This window comes from Doryrhamphus excisus, linkage group LG14, assembly GCF_037039965.1.
Source record: "Doryrhamphus excisus strain RoL-2023G ecotype Guam linkage group LG14, RoL_Dexc_Guam_v1.1, whole genome shotgun sequence".
NCBI lineage: Eukaryota > Metazoa > Chordata > Actinopteri > Syngnathiformes > Syngnathidae > Doryrhamphus > Doryrhamphus excisus.
This window is the reverse complement of record NC_136370.1, coordinates 10,910,915-10,931,341: the sequence shown is the minus strand read 5'-3', so window position 1 is coordinate 10,931,341 and position 20,427 is coordinate 10,910,915. Positions and strand designations below refer to the sequence as shown.

Below are 20,427 nucleotides of genomic sequence, written 5' to 3'. Positions count from 1 at the left end.
TAATATAAAGTAACAACATGGAGCCTCAGTGTAACCCCCTCCCCGTCCATCGGTGGCTATTTTGCAATTTGGCTAAATCCAGCTCTGAGGTAACAAGTGACACCTTCTGTTTCTATGCTTCCGGTCGCTAGGCAACCTCAGCAATTATGCCAGTGCCAGGAGAGGAAAAAGAGGAAGTAGCACCCCGTGGCCCCCCTGCCGCCATTCATCTTGGAAAAGCTGGTCAGGCTTTGTCCCTCAACTAAGTGCAGCCTTTCCATATTGAGCCAATGACGTGGTTCACTACAGCTTGCCATGCTTCCTATTGCTTTCATTAAATTAGCTCCATCTCCTGTGTCCTGGCCAATAGATTGGGGAAGGAAGCCTATGGTGAAACCACTGGTTGAGTCAAAACATTCCCACAACACACTGCTGCCCTCTGTTGTTCTATTTTGCCATCAACACTCTGTCTTGCATTTTTCTACAGTAAAACGTGTAAAATAGGATCTCAAATCAGTGCTGCATTTCAATTCAAAACTCAATTGAACTGACTGGCATCCTAAAACATGTTATCAGGAATGGTATACTGATTACTATTGATGTCATAAATGTAAAGCAAAAACACCAACTGATTGTAATGGAATTTTAATGGAAACTATTTAAAACAGGGTCATTAATGAGATTACAGAACTGTTGACATCAGTAATTTATCATTTCAGACTGGTGTATTTGTTGTAAAAGTTGTAAGATTTTTCAAAAATTGCAACAACCATCAATTCATAAACTACCAACTAGTTTCCTTATTGCCACAATTTTTCAAAATCATTGACAAGCTATTCATCAACAGGTTGGAAAAATATATAAATAAGAATTATCTGCCCGTGGACAACCAATACGGATACGGAGCTAACATTTCAACATTCACGGCACTGAATAACAGAGGAAATTACCAATGCAATAATAGATCGCAGAAAGTGCACAGCTGCAATATTTATGGATTTCACAAAAGCTTTTGATAAAATTAATCACAATATCTTAATTTTTAAAAACTACAAAGGTATGAAGTAATTCTGAACAAGGTAAAAATATAGTGAGGCGTACCCCACGGGTTAATCCTGGGACCACAATTGTTCAAAATTAATTACATCTGTAGAGTCACAAAAGACCTAAAGCTAGTATTATTTGCAGACGATAATAAACAGCTGCAGTAATAATGGATTTTTAAAAAGCTTAATAAAAAAATAGGAAGGTATGGAGTAGTTTTGAACTGGTTAAAAAGCTTGTGAGGCGTACCCCAGGGGTCAATACTGAGACTAAAATTGTAGAGTCACAAAAGACCTAAAGCTAGTATAATTTGCAGACGACAATACTGCATTTTGTTGTGGAGAAAGCATAACAATAGCTAATAAAATAAGCCACAGATGGACTGACTACACAAAAAAGATGTGTTGGTAAAATTCTGGTTTGCCAAATTCAAACTCAATGAAAATCAACAGTCCATAGATTGAGTGTGAGAACTACAATTTTCACTGAAAGATTAACTTGTTGTCGGGACTAGTAGATTCTTTGCAGCGAGAACATTCAAATATATTGCATTTGGGTGAAACTCCTCATGTCAAATTTGGAAAGACATTTTTTGATTGGGGACTCCAGAATGAGATGGATTGTATAAGTCAGTATCATTCTTTCAAACAGTGAACAGAAAATTGAAGCCTTGGAGACTAAAAGTAGCCTCTCCACCACAGATGGCCCCCACACTTCCCGCCAGTGGGTCAGTGGGTGATGGAAGAGTGGAGGGGAGTGGAAGCAAGAGGAGAAGTGCCGCCATCCAGGGAAGAGTGTGGGCGACACGGGCACTGAGAATGAGAAAGACAAGGACTTCCAAGGCCAAGTGGGCCAAAGCTTGCAGTATACATACATCGCTAAAAATGGCCATAATGATGCGTAATAATTTGGCTTGTTATTTATCATCTGTTAAACAACAAATGAGGAAAACTGTTGACATCATCAGATAAAATCAGTTGCCCCCTCATTCTCTCCGATTGTACAATCACCTGGGTGGAATCACACATGGTTTCCTGTGTAAAAATACTCCATATTTGGTAACAGTACTGCCTGGACTCATTGAATCTATTTTGAGTGGTACAGCTTTTTTTACTACAACAACTCAGATTGTGTGCTATAATTATAGATTTTTTCACTAGCATTCCTATTTTTAACTACACTGGTTACATTTTTTAGACATCCCATGCCTGTCTATGGGAAAGTGTCTCCAAACTTTTGACTGGTAGTGTATAACCTACTTTATTCTGAAGATGTATATTTGAGGCTGTCAATGAGACTAAGTAATTATTTTCAGGGTCAGAGACCCAAAAAATGATGGAGGCCGGATGTTTAGTAATAGAAAATGCCTCTTGTATTGCAAAGAAGAGGCACAAGTGTACGCAATACTGAACAAACACACCTCACACCTTAATTATCTGCCACAAACGGAAACATGTATAACCAGTTCAACACCAACGCCACAAGATCTCTGCAATGTTAAGGTTCCGCCAATAGAGAGCAGTCAAGACCACTGGTCATTAGAGGCGGGCAATACTGTACATCTGTACATTACCACTCGTATTGTTGATACTGATAGTTATATTTTATTCATTCATTCATTCATTTTCTACCGCTTATCCTCACAAGGGTTGTGGGGGTGCTGGAGCCTATCCCAGCTGTGTTTGGGTGAGAGGCGGGGTACACCCTGGACTGGTCGCCAGCCAATCACAGGGCACAACCATTCACATTCATACCTATGGACAATTTGGAGTCGCCAATTAACCTAGCATGTTTTTGGAATTTGGGGGAACACCAGAGTTCCTGGAGAAAACCCACGCATACACTGGGAGAACATGCAAACTCCACACAAAGATGGCTGAGGGTGGAATTGAACTCGGTCTCCCAGTTGTGAGGCCCATGCACTAACCACTCAAAATTTTGATTTTTGAATTTAATATAAATACAACAATACAGTCTACATTTACAGTCTGTGTGTCGCTCCCACTATGTTGCCTCTTTTTCAAGAAAATTATTGCTGTTTTGTGGTGACTACATGGCCTATTGGTAAAAAAAAAAAATAAAGACATGTAGTATTCTAGACATACTATGCATCAGTAATTAGATCGCATTACCTTCCACACAACATGGTGAATGGCTGCTGAGCCGACATGCCATGGCTGAGCAAAAAAAGGTGCGCTGTTATGCACTGATATCTATATTAATGATCTGGGTGACACTTAGTAACTACTAAAGTAACTACTAAAGTAACTACTTTCCCTGGTAACTAATTACCAGTTATGGCGTTACCAATTCAAGTATTTTGGGGGAAAATAACTACTATTACTATTGTAATGTTGGGAAACACTAAAGTAATCCAATCATTCCTTTCTTCAAATGGAACAGAAATGTTGCCCTCATGTGGCCAAAAGTGTCCACATCAACCCTGGAAATGAGCAGCCTATCCTATTATTGACTTGACAAGCAAAGAAACAAACACATTTCCCGTTCAAATGTATATTTTATGACTAATTAAGACTCAAATAAGATAGGGGAAGTTAAGTTTGGCAGCCTTACACCACATTGACAGGCTATATTCAGCAGTAATTGGATTTGCTATTAGCTACACACTGGACTCAAATCACAGATTCCTTGGAAAGTTTACCAGGTCAGTGACCGGAGGTGTTAAGTGGGAAAGTCTGTCACTCTCAACTAAGCCACAATCATTTAAATGCATAGTAAGCTGTTCACTATTCAGTAGACTGTAAACCTTAAAGTGCATGAACGGCTAAGTATATAAGAATATGTTCATGTCCATTCCAGTTGGAATAGATACATAAAAGAGGAAATGAATACATTTATGATTTCTATGTATCATTTGCAAACATAGTTTAAATTCTACTTGGCACACTCTTGTTCTTATCCTTGTCTCTTTGTGGCTGTTCTGCCATTTATTTTGTGATTGTGAAGAAATAAGATATTTGATATACTATCCGACAGTGGCCCCACTTGCACAAGTGTGATTTGGAAACACTACTAGTGGACTTTCAGCCTTACATCCTGCAGGGGTAGGAGTGTATACAGAATGATTACCTTAAGTACTTAAACCATGGATGGTGGTTTATTGTATTTATTTGTCAAATACCAACATGCATGTCAGATTGACCGATGGCCATCATTCCACCTTTTAACATGTTAAACAGTCTAAGATACATTAACGTTTCCATTTTATGTAGCAGTATTTGTATAGTTTAATTGAAAGTATGCCCTGGTATACAGAGTACATTAACCACATAACAAACTTGACATTGAAATACTTGTTCCAATTCAGTATTTGCTTTTATAAGTAACCTTTATAGCCTTGTAACAACACTGAAATAGGTGAAGTTACAGTGACCTTCATAAGATATACAATGTAATGGCACAATTGAAAGAGAAAAGGCTGAAATGCTGACACTAATTTCCAATAACACAAAGGTTTGTATTCATCCTTTAAGCCATTAAAAAATAAAAATGTAGAACCCTTTTTTCAGTATGCACCCCTTAGTGGAAAAAGTGTGTGAACCCCTGATTAAAAATATTTAATTTAGTGTACACTGTATTATAATAAACAATATTGTTCTCTGAGAAAGGGAAGTAAACAGACGAGATAACATGACTCTAACGCGCCTCCTCCTTGACGGTGGAAGATGACGTAACGCAATAGAAGAGCCAATCAGGAAGAGAGACGCTCTAGCCTGGGTTGCACTCTGAAGGCTGGTGCAGCTGGTTCGCATTTGGTTGTGTGCGTATGTGTGAGTGTGTGCGTGTGTGTATGCGAACAAGTTGATATTGTTTAGATTTTTCCCCCCCACCCGAAACCATTCCAAATAAGTTCTGGAGTTTAGTCGGGGCCACGGTGAGTAAGTCATCTCTCAGTGCCGCCCGACGAGAAGATAAACACTCCAATAACAACGCTGACTTAAATGTACTCGATAATAACAAGTTTACTACGCACATCCGTTGAATAGGAGCCACGACTACGCAGTTTAACCATTTTTGGCTTGTAATTTTCTTTGCGGCGTTCTCTTACTCGCAGTCGAGATTCTCGAGCAGCTGACGACGTTGTTTTTGTGGCTGTCAATTTAAAAAAAAAAAGTCCAGTGTGCCTTATTGTAAACGAGCAAAGTCGTTCATGTTAGCTGTAAACGCCATAACAGAGCCAGCAATTAAAGCGTATTTGTAAGGGGATAAGCCATAAGCTAGTCAAGTCAACATGCTAAAGACCCTGACCAAGAAGCTAAGAAGACACTCACTCAATGAGATACACCCTTTTCAACTAAAGGTAAGTTTGCACAAGTTATCATTTTCATTGTACAATCCTGAAAGCAGCTGTGTTGAAAATGTTTTGTGTTTTCTGCTATTCAAGGATCTTTGCCAGATGTGTACTAGAGCAAACCATGGGTCCACTTTGCAATACAAGTACATCAGTAAACACGCAATGTCATTGAACCATTGTTTAGCCTTTTAGAAAGGAAATCAATTGCTGTGCAGGTGTGGGACTGATAGTCAGCCCATAGTTAGGTGCTAACGTTTGTATAATAGTATAATATGTATGAAATAAGCCGAGGTTTCAAATCTAAATGAATTTATAGTATCTGAGTGCTTGCAGGACATGTAATTGCAACTAGAAAGGTGTTGGCGTGTGTTTCACTACAACATTATTACTGTGAGCTATAATTGTCCCGACATCTACAGACTTCACCTTGCAATTTTACGCAACACAACCCATGGAAGTCCTTTTCTATTGTAGCATGCTGCATAATGCCTCTTTTTGGTGAGTAGAAGGGTGGATTGTGTCCTCCATGGGTCACTAACTTGGCCCATTCACAACACTATTGTGAGTCGACCAACTATACAGTCGCATGGCAGCCATTTTGTTCCAAAGGGCTCCCGTTCAAAGGCCTGGCTGAGGATCCAGCGCAAAGTGTGCCATCCCCATTGTCAAGTTATGTTTGTGTTTGTTGCTCCGCTTGGACATAAGCATTCTTCCCGACCATTCGTGTGTCTGCACTCACTCAACTCCCTCCCTCAATCCCCCCAGAGTAATTTCACCATCTTTGTGCACATTACACGTTTTCTAATAAATCCTTTTTTTCTGGCAAGGCCATTAAAAAGGGGAGGTTGTAGAAAGTAACCAATTTATGAGAAAGTTACTGCCTCCTCAACCAAAAAACAATTTGGATTGTGAGGTTTGGTTATGTTAGTTGTTCATTCACCTGAGCTTCTTTGTGGTTAACTTACATCACTAAGTTAATTTTTTTGTATACAAAACCTGTAAGCAATGAGCCACGGGGTAATAGGTAATTTGTAACATCTAGACACATGTCTGTGTTCTGGCTAAAGGTGGGTTTTTCCTTCTGCATAGTCCTGACTGTGCTTTTGACACCGGCTCAACCCTCCGTCTCCAAACACTTCCATCTCCTCAAAATAAAGCAAACCATTGCAGCAAAAGCTAAATAGTTGACAAGTGTGACTCACCTGGAAAACACCAGCCCTGGCGTTTCAGTGGAGAACTGCATGGCGCGCTTTCAACCCCCTGGCATAGAGCATTTGAAAGCTTTGCTAGACTAAGCAGAAGCATGAACCAAGTTTAACATTAAGAATCAGTCACTGCGTTTTGGTTAGTAGCTGCAGAAAGCAACAAGACTACACCAGTGTTTGTAGGGCCTGTTCACACAAGACTGTTTTAACTGAAATTAGAGTATACAGTCAGATTATACAACAGTGTTTTATATTGGAAAATGGGTCTCAAACAATACGTTTATGAACATTACCTCGTGACTGTGTCAGTCTGGCCATGTATGAATAGTCGTAGCCAAAATATAAATGGCGATGCCGTAGTAGCATTTGTGCTTTGATGTGCATTGATTCCTTGTGACTCATTTACCAAAAAGTTACCTACTACATATAGAGCAATCCCTCACTTATCACGGTTAATTGATCGCCGTGATGGATGAATTTTTCTGAAGTAGGAGCCCTTATTTGTAAACAGGTTTGGACATTTTTTTATATACTGGTATAGATTTTTTCATTGCCTATCCCACTTTGGGTGAGAGGCGGGGTATGGCTGAGGGTGGAATTGAACTCGGGTCTCCTAGCTGTGAGGCCTGCATGCTAACCACTGGGCTGCTGTGCAGCCCTAGATTCTGCCAATGATAAGAAAATGACTTATACTTAACACTTAATATATTTGATGATAAACATAAACAAGTGGAGATAATGACTGCAGGCTGCAGTTAATAGATAAAATAAATCAAATGTTGTCATTGTGAGGAGAAGGAAAGTTTGTGTGTGGATGTATTTACTCGGCAGACCGCTCAGTCATGGCACTAAATCATTCTAAACGCTGAGCAACCTGTTTAGGTTGGGACGGAAATGGCGATAAATGGCGATAAATGTCGGCGAAAGTTGGTTGAATCTCTTCTTACAGAGTGTGAATGAAATCTAGCAGGGGTATGCGAGTGTGTACGCAACTGTGTGACAGTGTGTGTTGCTATAAATATGTTCCCACGGGAACTGACAGAAAGTTGCGTCTGGGCTTGTTGAGTTTTAGGTTGGCTACAACAAGAGCTCGTTTTTATTAGGGTTTGATACTAGGGATTTTATTATTTGGATTTTATTAGGGGCTGCACGGTGTACGAGTGGTTAGCACCCAGTCCACACATCTAGGAGACTCGGGTTCTCTCTGTGAAGTTTGCATGTTCTACATGTGCGTGGGTTTTCTTCGGGTACTCCGGTTTCCAACCACATTCCCAAAACATGTTTGGTTAATTGGCGACTCAAATTGTCCGTAGGTATGAATGTGAGTCTGGTGTGAATGGCCAGTTTAATGGCCAATTTATGACCATGAAGCAGCATGATTTATTAATAAAATACAATGAAGCCATGAAATTTGAACCATGAAGTGGAGACGGATGACTGTATACTGACAAGTTTAAAAATTGGGCACATATGTACAGTACAATCATAAACTTATATTTGACTTTGTTTTGTTAGTATGTTGGAATTGGGAAGCATTGACTGTTGTGTGCGACCGAAACATAAGGAAAAACTTTTCTCTACTCGGTTGTTTTCATGTAAATATAACCATATCCTATATTTGTAAAGATGTTGGTTCTCAGAAAACAGTTATGTTCCACATGCCACATTCAAGCTACTGCCTCAAAATAAGACACACGAGCATCTCTTTTGAGTTGCTGTACAAATATGCACTGCAGCTAAAAGGCTCAGTGGGAATAGGACTCTTACTATAAAGTATGTATATGTAGATGTGCAGGCCAGGCTCAGTCTATGTTAATCAAACACAAATTGTAACACAACCTATATACTTGTAAAATGAGTGTTATTATAGTACATTCCTGTCATTTATCCCCACTAAATCTCAAACACTGATCTGTTTTGAAGGATTGGGAGATTGAGCAGGATAAAATTTTGTGTCTATGAGGTTGACTTTTAGTCCTCAGTGTGGGTCAAGCCCCGGAAATGGTGGATTACCCATAATGCAAGGAGCAGATTTTGTCCAACTTTCTTTGAAACACACAAATCTATGCCTCACAACATCACATACCCAGTTTAAACCAGGGGAGGTTTTTTTTTTATATGTTAGCAGTACTTAGACACAAATCAGCTAGGAAATACTTCACCTTACCGTAGTACAGTAAACACTTTTTACAGTAGTTTCCTACGATTGGTTATTTTCAGGTTCATGGGGAGAAAATGGGAACTTGCATTCCATGTGCGGCTATACATATGGTCAGTCAAATCACAGCCTTGTAAGTTCATTTGTGGGATAACAACATGGTTGATGTATTGTGTAGCGACTGATTGTAGTTCCAACATTAAGTGAATCCATTTAAAGAAAATAAAACAAGGGAGTACCATCTTTGAAAGTGAGATGCAAAGCAATGTGACCCGCTTCTGTTGGGTTTGTACTCTTATATTGATAACATTACAAGTTACTTGGATGATATTTTAAAGTGAAAGTTAACTACAGTGATTGTGGTTTTGACTACTGCAATGCAAGGACTCAAGGTCACTTAGGCCGTGTTACAGTACTATTCCCAGGAGCTTACACTAATCATGACTAATTGTACTATACCCTATGGGTAAGACTCATAATAGTGTGAGAGAAAGACAATCACCCATCTCTGACTCTGGGTTAGTGCACTTTCATGAGAGGGGGAATGGAGGGTGACAGTGTTCATGTCAGTGTGGCAGAGCAAAGCTGATGTGTGTGTGTGTGTGTGTGTGTGTGTGCGTGTGTGTGTACACTGTGACATTGCCATTGATCCAGCTTAGCAAGCTGCTCAGCGATGCAGGGGACTGACAAGGATTTCATTCAACTCTTCTCGATACACAACTCCTCTGTTGCACCATGTATACACAAAAGCAGTTTTATGCCATATTCATAGTCTCATCAGTGCGTATGGCTCAGCTCTGTTATCACTGAGCAAGACACTGAATAATACAAAACTTGAACATGGATGAAAAAAACATGCTTAGTTTGAAATTGGAAAAATCACACCACAATAGTTTTATTACTGTATATATTTGAAATGTAATACTTAGCTTTACAATATAGGTATTTTATTTATTCAATTGGTTTGCTTTTCATGTTCATTGTGTCACTAAAATGAAACAGTTGTGAGTCAGTGAAGCAACAAAGTCACACAAGGTAGCAATCTGTTTTATGTCCGACACCAGGGAGTAGTTCATTTTCCTGGCATGATACATCTTTTGGTCAGTGTCGGAGACTATAAATATTGCATATCTTCTGACATGGAAACAACATTTTCTTTTCTGACTGTACAGTGTACATTGTACAACTAAATACATCTACAAAGTGAGCAGCTTGGTTGGTACAAGGGGCGTGGACTCGAGTCACACGACATCAAATCACGATTTTGATGACTTGGTTTGACATATCAACAATCACCACTTGACTTTTGTCTGATGACTTGAAAATAATAAAAAAATATTTCCAGACCATAAGTCGCACCCAGTGAATTTAAAGAGAAAAAAAGATTTGTATTGCATATAAGCTGCAGGTGTTATTATCGTAACATGCGATATTTAGTGCACTGAATGATAGCACACTAAGTATTTGTTTTAAACTTTTGATTAAATAAAGAGAACAGTGTGTGTAATACTATAAGTTAAACAGTGCCAAATAGTGCTTTTAATATGGCTAGCAACGAGCAACAGTAGCCTACCAGAAAACTCATTCATCACAGCCCTCCTCCTGTACATTTTGGAACATAGATTTGTTCTCAGTGTAATTGTTGACAAAAGAAATGCAATAAAGCCTGACAGGACTATTATTCTGAGTTTCATTCCACAACCTTGTGAAATTGTACTGTAGACTTCACACTAAATTGGGCTTTGATGACACCCTATTCTCCCTTTTTCTCTTTTATTGAGTGATTCTGAAAGGAAAGGGGTGTGTGTGTGTGTGTTAGAGTGTAGAAGGGTGCGTTGTATGCTGGTGAGCATGTACGTGTGTAAGCATACACACACAAGTGCAGATGGCAGCTGCTAAGCAAGGCCTCAAAGTGGTAATTACCGATTGTGAGCGCATTACTTAACTTTGAGTCTACAGGGTATCTGCATTGTTGCGAATGCTGCAGACATCCTTGTCTGCTGGGATTGGCTGCGGGTGAACATACTTGTCTCGACTAAACTAAAAAATAAATGACCTTGTTCAGTGGTGTGACAAAGAGTTTGCCACATTTGAGATTTTTTGTTTTGCATGTTTGTCACATTTAATGTTCCAGATCATCAAACAAATGCAAATATTAACTGAACACAAAAACATGTTTTTATTATTAAGTGAGAATAAAAATCCAAACCTGTCTGGCCCTGTGTGAAAGAGTTGACATTGACTAATATTTACTTTTTTGTTTCATGATTTGAAACTTTTTCACACAACTGTATGTTTTGAACCAGTTTAACTGTATGGAATTGTATCTTTAAAACATGATTCATTCATTTTCGCTGTCATAAATATTAAAGGTAATCTTTTTTTTAATTTACTATTGATAACATTTGCCGTGGGAGCAGAGATCCAGACATGCAGGCATCTCCACAAGCCAAGGGTGTGTACATTAGCACTGTCCTGAAGGGCGAGGTGTGGATGCGTGCAGCCCAGCCTTTAAACTAGTGGGTGTCATGACTAACAATATAGTATTTAGAAGCTAGAAACTGAAGACACTCTTTTGTTGTTTGGTAACACATCACATTCCAGATGCAGTACATAAACCAGTGGTGTTCAAAGTGCGACAGTTGACTACAGCATGTGTAGTCATGTGCAATGTCATGTGCTGGCATTGAAAATAATTCCTCTAATATTACACAAGGGCAAATTAAATCTCAGGCATTTTGTGGTTTGTTGTTGTTTTCGAATGTATGCAAATGCATGTATAGTTTGTGAAACAAACACCTTCAAAAGTGATGAAGGTGGGATTTTACAACAAAAATGTTAAGAATGGTATTTGCACAGACTGTGGGCTGAGAAACAGCCTCCCTTATTGTCTGTTGTCCCCGAGTTGCAGTGTATGTTTTGTGGTTGAAAAGTGCTTGACATTCGTTTATGTTTCAACACATACCCCTAAACATTGGGCAACTTCGGAGTGTGGTCATTAGAGGTGATTTTTGTGGTTAAATGAGAGACCTTATAACACACGGTGGCATCTCCGTCTATGTAAACAAGAAAGTGAAGCTGTGAAAGTGTGAAGCAGAGCTGTATTTGAGTGATTAGGCTTTTGACATACAGGTTTGAGAACTTGTTTGTTTGTCAGAAATGGTGAAGATTCTCCAAAACTTGCACTGAAATTGCAGTGGTTGAATGTGTATTCATATGATAACCTTGTGAACAAAGATTTGGGTTTCTGAGCTTCAATGGTGGAAGTGGGCCTTTTTGATTGATTAACATCTGGTGGGACAAAAGAAGGTATTTTGGGGAGTTCATTATCAATGAAAAGACTTGAATGCCTACCATACCAATGTAATATTTAACTCTAAAGTTTTACTATCTTGCATATTTATACAACACAGGCTCAAACCTTTTTCTGTCCCCAGTTTTCCTACCATGGCGGTGGTGAGGGTGGGGAGAGTGATGATTCAGAAGGAGAGAACCAGGAGCTTGCACAAATTGATAGAGGTTCGTATGTCGCCTTGACTAACAAAATGATCTTGGTTCACCACATGCAGTTTAGATTATGGGTTACTGTATGCTCTAGATTGTTGCAAGTAAAATCAGTATGCATCAATAAGAATGTATGTGAAAAAGTATTTTTATTCTTATTAAACATGTACTTGTCCAACAGAGAGACGGAGAAATTGTGCCCTAACCCCCTTGGCTACCAGCCAGCAGCACAACCAGGGTCCCGTCTCTCCAGCTCGTTTACGACGCCTCCGCCTCCTTCTTGATGCCAATCTGGATCGCCACTCGTCAGAAGAAGAACTGGAGCGAATTAGTTATGGGGACAACAGGAAGTGGGTGTCTTCACTTCCTCAGCGCCATGGCGATCACCACAGCAGCGCATCCAGTGACGAGGAGGTGCGGGATCTCTGTGGTTGTGGGTCGCCCACTGCTGCTACCAAGCCGCTGGTCGAGTCTGGTGCTTGTCTGGCCGCCTCCTCCAGCCCTGTGCTCTTCAGCTCCAGCCCTCCATGTAGCCTCAAGCCACCCCCCATGCGCTTTCAGCTCCAGGTGGTCCAGCCAGTCACTCGACCAATCATCCTGACCCACTTTGACCAGTCAGCACCTTACAGAAGATACCGGCACAGCTATAGTGGGGAATTGGGGAGGCCAAGTCTTGATTTAGAGAAGATGCAACAGGTTTGTCGTCTTTCTCATTTTCGTTGAATGACAAAACTACAATATTATATTTTATTTATTCAGCCTTTGGTCATTTTTGTCTGAGTGATGAGGGACAAGCATTCATAGGTTAACTGGGATGACATCTGGAAACGTTTACCCAAATGAACTGAACCTTGCAGCTTGGTGGAGTTAGCTTTGATAAGTGCTATCTTTGCAATTCTGTTCATGGTCTTGACTTTAGAAGAAAAAAATAATATTTTGGGAACGATTACTACATGACTCCCATGTCCTAAATGACACACCCAAAATACTCTTTCAATCACACTTTCAATTTAATGGATGTTTGCAATGCTCTTAGGTTTGACAAAATAGAGTTAGATAGGATACAGTCTGTCCACTCCTGGACAGGAGGGTCCAGGAGGTTCTCCCTAAGCCTTGTCTGAATAGTTTGAGTGCCCATTGGCAAACTTTGGGCAGGCGTACTATCTGGGTCCGTACTATCCACATACAAGTTGAGTTTAAGGGGTACTTTCCAAAATCGACAGGATTGTTTGGTAGGGAATTTAAAGAAATATATATTTGTCACTACACTCAGAGGACAGATCTTAAGATGACTTGGACTGGTCTTGGAGGCTCCCTCTATGAGTTCATTCAGTCAAATGCATTAATTTGTGTGTTGTGTTTGCATGTACACACCCATAATAACCCCCACAGCAGACTACAGAGCACAGGACCTAGTTTTGGTTTGTGCTCTTCTGTTTTAGGACTACCTGACAGATCAATTTCATGTCCATAGTGGTTGTGTATTTAAAGAGTGCTAATATTCCATCCTATTGTGTCAGTATTTTGTATAGTAACTGGATATCATGAGGTTAAGCAAGGAAAAGTATACCAGTACTTGAACAAGGCAAATATTCGACACAAAGATTTCCCTCCAGTCAACCCAGCTACTCTCTGCACACACATGGTGACACAAATGTGCACACTCACACAAGCAAACAAAGTCCTCCCTTTCCATAGCCGGACGCCTTCCACCATGGTGGTCTGGCTGGAGAGGGATGAAGGAGAGGCAGACAGGGACGGCAGATGTCCGTCCTCGTTTCTCACAAAGGCTGGCAAGCAAGGGAAACGATGAAGGGGTGGAGGCAGAAGGATAGGATTAAATACACAACAGAAAAACAGCATTCACTAATGAGTCATGCTGAAGCTGGTTTACTAATAACAATCCAGTCAAATTTTGGCCCGTGATATAAACGTAAGGGGGGCGGGGGGGTATATGTGTGTTTGCAAAGGGAGAAGCTGCGGGTTTTAGGGGTCCATATGTCCATGAGGATTTTAGAGAGCAAGAGTAGATGAGGGTGCGAGGAGTGAGGCGAAAGGGGGAAAAAAGGAAGTGTGTGTGTCATGCTGGGTTATGCATCTATCATCCTGCCTGTCTCTTTGTGTCTCCATGTGTGCATCCTCATGTCTATGAGTTTGTTGTTTGGCTCTGTGTCTGTCTGCAAGTGTGTGTGCACACTCAGTCAAGTGGAATGGGAGGTGCTGCAGGGAATACAATAGGGGGCCTACAGAGGTAGCTCACAGACAGATCCCCAGTCTCCCATTAACCCTTAAACTGGACGACTTCCAGCGAGACTTACTTACCATTTTCCTTCAACATTTAAGTGCAAAACAGGGGTTCTTTGGCAAAAGTTATTTGATGGTCAGAACTTTGGATTGGGTCATGCACAACTTATAGAGACTAAGTGAAATAGGCTGATCAACTGAGCTTTAAAACCATGTGGATTTTCTTTTATTGATTGTCAGGTAGTCACAGTTTCATTATCTCTTTATGGCCAAGGCAGAAAAGCTTCTTCTCTTTGAACACGGTCGGATTGTTTGTTTGTTTTACTTAAAAATGTCAAAGCAAAAGAACTTACATACTACATTTGATTGTGTTAAGACATGTCTGAGAGATGCAGTCATCAAAAGAGCCACATCAGACTCCCGAGCCATAGGTTCCTTACCTCTGGGTTAAAATGCCAACAGTTCTTTTTCTTGTTTGAGTCTGATAATCCCTGCTCGGTAATCCCTGTCCAAAAGCACAAATGTGGCAGATTTTCATGGAAGAGCAAGTATTTTTGGCAGATTATTTTACTAGTTTTATCATCATGGATGTACAGCATGGACATCTTGGCGTACTATGTAATGTCATTCAAGGAAAATATAAAAGGAAAATATTTTTAAAAAGTCACAGCTTCAACAAATAACACAACAGAATTGATTGATCCTGTCAGAGAGGTTTTCATTTAAAAATAGGTTTTTGAACTACACCTATAATAAGGAACATGTTATTCCTATCATGAACATCAACAAGGAGCAACAAGTATCTTCATGGACTCTGAATCAAAATTAAAACAATATTATTTAAGCTGTTATACATGCTCTTTTTTCTTTGTCTATACAACATATGTGGGCAGTTTGTATGTATACAAGACAATGTTAGCAAAGATAAGGTTTGTCGGTAGGTGAGCGTGCGGGCAAACTAGCTCTGTCCCACATAACAGCAGGAGTCTTGTATTTCCATTCTTTCCTGTGCCCCTTCCCCTTAGAAGCCACCTCCTGGACTGGAGACAATTTGATAATTGTGTGGTCTCTCCTTCCCTGCTGTTTTTTGAGAATAGTGGCGTTGTGTGGGTATGGAGGAGAGTGCGAGACAGGATATTGCATAAGCTTCATTGACTGACTGTTTAGTTTTGTGAGTCAGCTGGATTTGCCTCACTTCCTCGACCCTACTGAATCAGTATTAATTGGCTGCCGGTGTTCATTTTTAGACGCGGCAGATGTTTCTCCTGTGATAGAAACCTTTTTAACGCATCGATGCACGTTTTGAAAGTACCTGGTTTTGTAAAAGATACAATCATAACGTCACAAGCCTCCTACAGCTGCCTATTAGGGTTTAGTCCAACTTTGTAAGCTGCTGAACCATAATACGGCGGGTCCTTTCACTATGTTAGGCTAGTTTTACATACTGGACATAGAATGACACGTTTCTTTTGTGTTTCTCACTTAGTATTCATTTTCCTCACAGAAAATGCTTCTGAAAAAGAACTGTGGAGGGAAAACACGGACCATAAAGATTCGGGTAAGTTTAACACTTCATCCTTTTGTTGCCTTGTTATGCTATGCAGTAGGCACATATGATGGCAGCCATGAAGATAGGTTATTTTTATTCATTGTAATCCATGCACAAAAGTACATTTTATTTCTGCTCAACCGTATGGTCCAGATTAGGGTGTCCATTACTACAGTGATAAGGTTGCAACATTGCATGGCCCCCATGAACAATCCATTCTGTCTTTTCGCCAGCACCTTGATGTCAGTCCAACTACATACTGGGACAGCATCTGGCAGGAGTGTTTGTTCTCATGCCCTGCTAGCAGCAGCCGTATCTGCAGATTTGATAGAAGTGATAGATTCCTCATGCAAACAACAATGTGACATTTTCATGTTTTGTTTTGGCTTTGTTTGATACCTCTGTCATAATCGTCTTAATCGTCTTCTTCTGTCTTTAGTGTTGCATCTACTTTGTGAAATGCATTTGTGTTTACAAAACTAGTTTACCAAAATAGTCAGCTTCCAGAGAATTATTCTTCCAACCAGAACCTCTGCTATGAATCATCCACCCACTGCAGTAAGCGACGTAACCGTTTGGGCTTTGGTAGCTTTAGATTGTAGTGGATAAGGGAAGTTCGTCTGGTACTTGGCGCAGAAAGGGCCACTCCAGAAGGATGCACAGTGTGGTGAGAGGAATGACGTCATTATCACCTTGTGTGGGATAGTGTCAGTGGAACCTCATCACACACTTGTTTATGTACACACACGCATGCAAAGACTACAGCATCTCTAGTCCCACATACGGGAGCGTGAAGTATGCACGGTCTGGACAAATCTGTATAAAAAACATCATCTAGAGGGAGAAAAGGAGAGTGGTGATGAGATATACAGCTGAGGAGAAAAAAGAAGAGGGTTTTTCACGCCCCCTGTGGTGTATTACAAGGGGATGAAGTCATATTCCATTTATAGTTTGGCAAGGGCTGCTGAAATGTCTAATGCTGAGGCAAAAAAAAAAGAATCTTAAGAGAAAAGGAAAACGAAGATGCTGCTGGGTAGGAACTTAGGAAGCGCTCTACAAACACATTTACACACATATACTGTATTCTCATTCAACACCCTAATAATCACACAATGTTGTCAACGCATCACATAGCGCCCCAACGCGCTATCCCATCGGCATTTACCGACACTTTGTGATTTGAGTGAAAAGCACAGCGTGAAGTAAGGGGGTCATATACAAGTGTGACATATAGACCACAAAAGGTCATCATCTAAATGACAAAGGCCAAACACATTACACCAGATACGAAATGTGTGAAGTCGGTAAAGAACACCACTTGCAAATGTGAGCTACTGAAAAAGACCTGTTTATACTGTATAAGCAACTAACAAATGTAATAATAATGAAGTAAATACATTTACCATTGTAGTTCACCGTCTATCTTAATACAAAACAATATCGCTTGCTGTTCTCTGTTTTCACCAGTGTAGTTGGAAGTCTTGTTTTCTCCATCAGTGACCTCTGAGGGCACACATTCATGTATTTTCTTGAAGGGAGAACACACAGATGGATGAGCCATTTTCAGGCATGTGTTAACTCTTTCAACCGCTTGGACTGTTGCACTTCTCTTCCTGTATTACTTCCCTTTTCTGGCCCTCATCCAGAAGAGACACTGGATCTGGATGGAGCCCCCGGCTTCAAGCATGGGAGATTTCCCGGATATGAGAAGGTTAACCACGGTTATGTGTATTTTGAAACATGTGGCGAGAGAGCAGTATGCACTGTAACATGGAAAAACATGAGGGAAACTACTGTGGCTACTGTGTGTGCTGAGGCCTCCCTGTCCCAGTGGAGGTGAGTTTCTCAGGTTGCAGGAGCTCAGAGTGATAGCGTCCTGTAGCAGGCACAGAGAAAAATGTTGTGTTGGATGAAGTTTGATGTGGGAAATATCACAAAGAAGTTGTGAATACATATACTGTATGTGTTCTGAAGGGATATTTCAGTGGAGTTGTTGCCATGTCGGTGGCTCAGGTAGTGTTGAATCCCTAAAGATGATGGATGAAGTCACAGCAACACTTTTAGCCTCGTGTGAACTGTTTAATCAGTCCAATTTGCATACACTTTCTTCACAGTCAATCTACCACTCACACAGGTGGTACCTCTGTACCAACCCGTTGCATTGATGCATCATGTCATATATTGCAATAGAAAAACATTTAGGCCGTCTGTCTAATGGGAAATGTTTTGGAATACACTTGAGGTCTTCATTTTTCTCAGTCCACCTCATACAACCTAGCCCTTCTGCTGGCTCTGGAGAAAGTGCTGCCAAATTCAGCAATGTCATTTCCTGTCAGTAGGAAAATGACCAGGGCTAATTTTAGACTGGGGTTCACAGAGCCACAAAGAGCATTTCCTGCTATCAGTCTGTGTCATTTATGTCGGTGAACCTGCATAGTGAAAGTCTACTTTTCTTTGGGATACTTAGTACTTCTGCTAATGGTGGCTTTTGCCTCTATTTTTAAGTACCCTTGTTCCACTGCACATTACTGTGCACGACACAGCTCTAATCACTACGACAGATGTGAACATCAGGGATATTGGCACCCAGTTATAAATATGCCATTTGCTTAGACTGTAAAGCACTGAGAGTAAGGTGTCTTCCTGCAACACTTGTGATCTTGACATTAGTTTGGACGAACTTTTATTGGATCTTTCATTGGATAAGGCACCTGACTCGCAGATGTAACTTACAAAAGCCAAACAATATTGTAATATTGCAGAGCTGCACCAAGATGAATTAACACCAGCACATTGTGCAGTGGAAACAGTTCATAGCAAACCTTAGATACATTTGTATGAAACTTGCCCTGAAGCTTTTGGTTTGACAGAAGGAGAATGATTTGTGGAGCACGGACATACTGTACAGTAACTGAAAATGTCTCACTAAGCCAGGCATGGATGGATAAACATTGGAACATAGTATAACATATAGCATCAGTCAAGGCAGGACACATCAAAAGATGTGATGTAGTGGAGGTATGTAATGACTAGTGTTGACCAATGTCACTGAAATCAAACTATTGATTCTCACAGCTCCTAACTACCACTTGCTTCTCATCTTTCTTTCCTCAGACTTTAACCGGCAGTCGTCCTCCACCCAGGTACACTTACGATCCCTCCATCTTCGCCTTCCGATCTTTGAGCACAGTGCCCCTGTCTGAGGATCCTCCCTGCTGATGAAGAAATGTCACACTGCTACACTAGTTCAAGCTCTCCCTTTTCTCTCCAAAAGAAAGACTGTTTTGAAACCGACTGATCCAACTATTGCACACTCAGGTATTCCCACCCTGTAACGATGTCACTTTGATTATTATTCTTGGAGAATAGTATGGCCTAAGGATATTTCAGGTTTGTATAGCCTACAAATACCTGACTATGATCTGTTATTGGTAAAGAAAGGAACATGGCTTATGGAACACACGGGGCGTGAAGGGATAAAACAGAAACACCTGAATTTAGCTTTGGATCGGATCACTTTCAAGGGGAATGTTGCATGGCAGACAATCAAATAGTTCCAAGGTTTCTTCTTTTAATGTGATTTACTGGACATCATGTAAGGTTCCTGGTAAATTCCTCTTCTAAACATGGTAAACCAAGTCACCGATATCTTAATGTTTAGATGGTAACATCATCTGGAAAAACAGCTTATTTGAATGTGTTATTCTTTGAATATGCAGGTCATGGTGAGCTATAACATGTATGACTGTAGTTATACCTAGTTGACCTTTGATGTGTTTCTCAATGAATATGTCACTGTCAGTTCCCATCAAAGTCAAGTACTTGTAACCTCTTCCTTGCATGAATTCCACTGTACTGCAGAAAGAGAGGTATTTGGGAGGAAGGAAGAATGAGTAGTTTGCTGCACATTTGGCAAGTGTAATTGGTGCTGTGTTATGCATAGCCTACTTGTAGTGTGCCATTTTACATTTCAATATTGTACCTCATTACTTTTTAGGTAGAGAAGGACCACTGGTAAATGTAAAACAGCCCAGTGTTTTCTAGAGATGCCTTTTAAATAACATTCCTCTTGTGTCGAATGGAATCTGAGGTTGTTCTCAGTGGCTTGAGCTGATCGTTTGATTTGAAAACCAATGTCACCACTGTACTACGATTTTGATGAAGTGAATGTAACATTGTGACAGGTTTTCGTCCCTTGTTGCACAAAATGGATTAATAAATGCCCTGTGGCCTCTTGTTCAAGAGTGATTGTTATTTAATTTGGGAATATATATTAACATTGCTGGAAATATTGATGACAAATGGATTGGACATTGTTTATGGCAGTATTCAATATCCAATTTAGAGGATGCCTGTTACTTCTAGCATAATCCGGATTATTCTAATCAATTTTTAATGCACAATCTTACCTTATTGAGAAAAGGTGTGA

General features: G+C 40.3%; 1 protein-coding gene across 1 annotated transcript; it reads left to right on the top strand.

Annotated features, from left to right (window-relative positions):
- Positions 1–4,772: 4,772 nt before the first annotated feature.
- On the top strand, positions 4,773–20,235 carry LOC131140410 (uncharacterized). Its single transcript, XM_058090810.2, has 5 exons — positions 4,773–5,344; positions 12,139–12,220; positions 12,387–12,901; positions 15,954–16,007; positions 19,113–20,235. The coding sequence occupies exons 1-5, from the start codon at positions 5,276–5,278 to the stop codon at positions 19,215–19,217; spliced, it is 825 nt and encodes a 274-aa protein (XP_057946793.1). The 5' UTR covers positions 4,773–5,275; the 3' UTR covers positions 19,218–20,235.
- Positions 20,236–20,427: the final 192 nt, after the last annotated feature.

Coding starts and splice junctions, on each gene's coding strand:
- LOC131140410 (XM_058090810.2), top strand. CDS start 5,276: ATGCTAAAGACCCTGACCAAGAAGCTAAGAAGACACTCACTCAATGAG. Junction 12,902..15,953: donor ATTTAGAGAAGATGCAACAG/GTTTGTCGTCTT, acceptor TTTTCCTCACAG/AAAATGCTTCTGAAAAAGAA. Junction 16,008..19,112: donor CACGGACCATAAAGATTCGG/GTAAGTTTAACA, acceptor TTCTTTCCTCAG/ACTTTAACCGGCAGTCGTCC.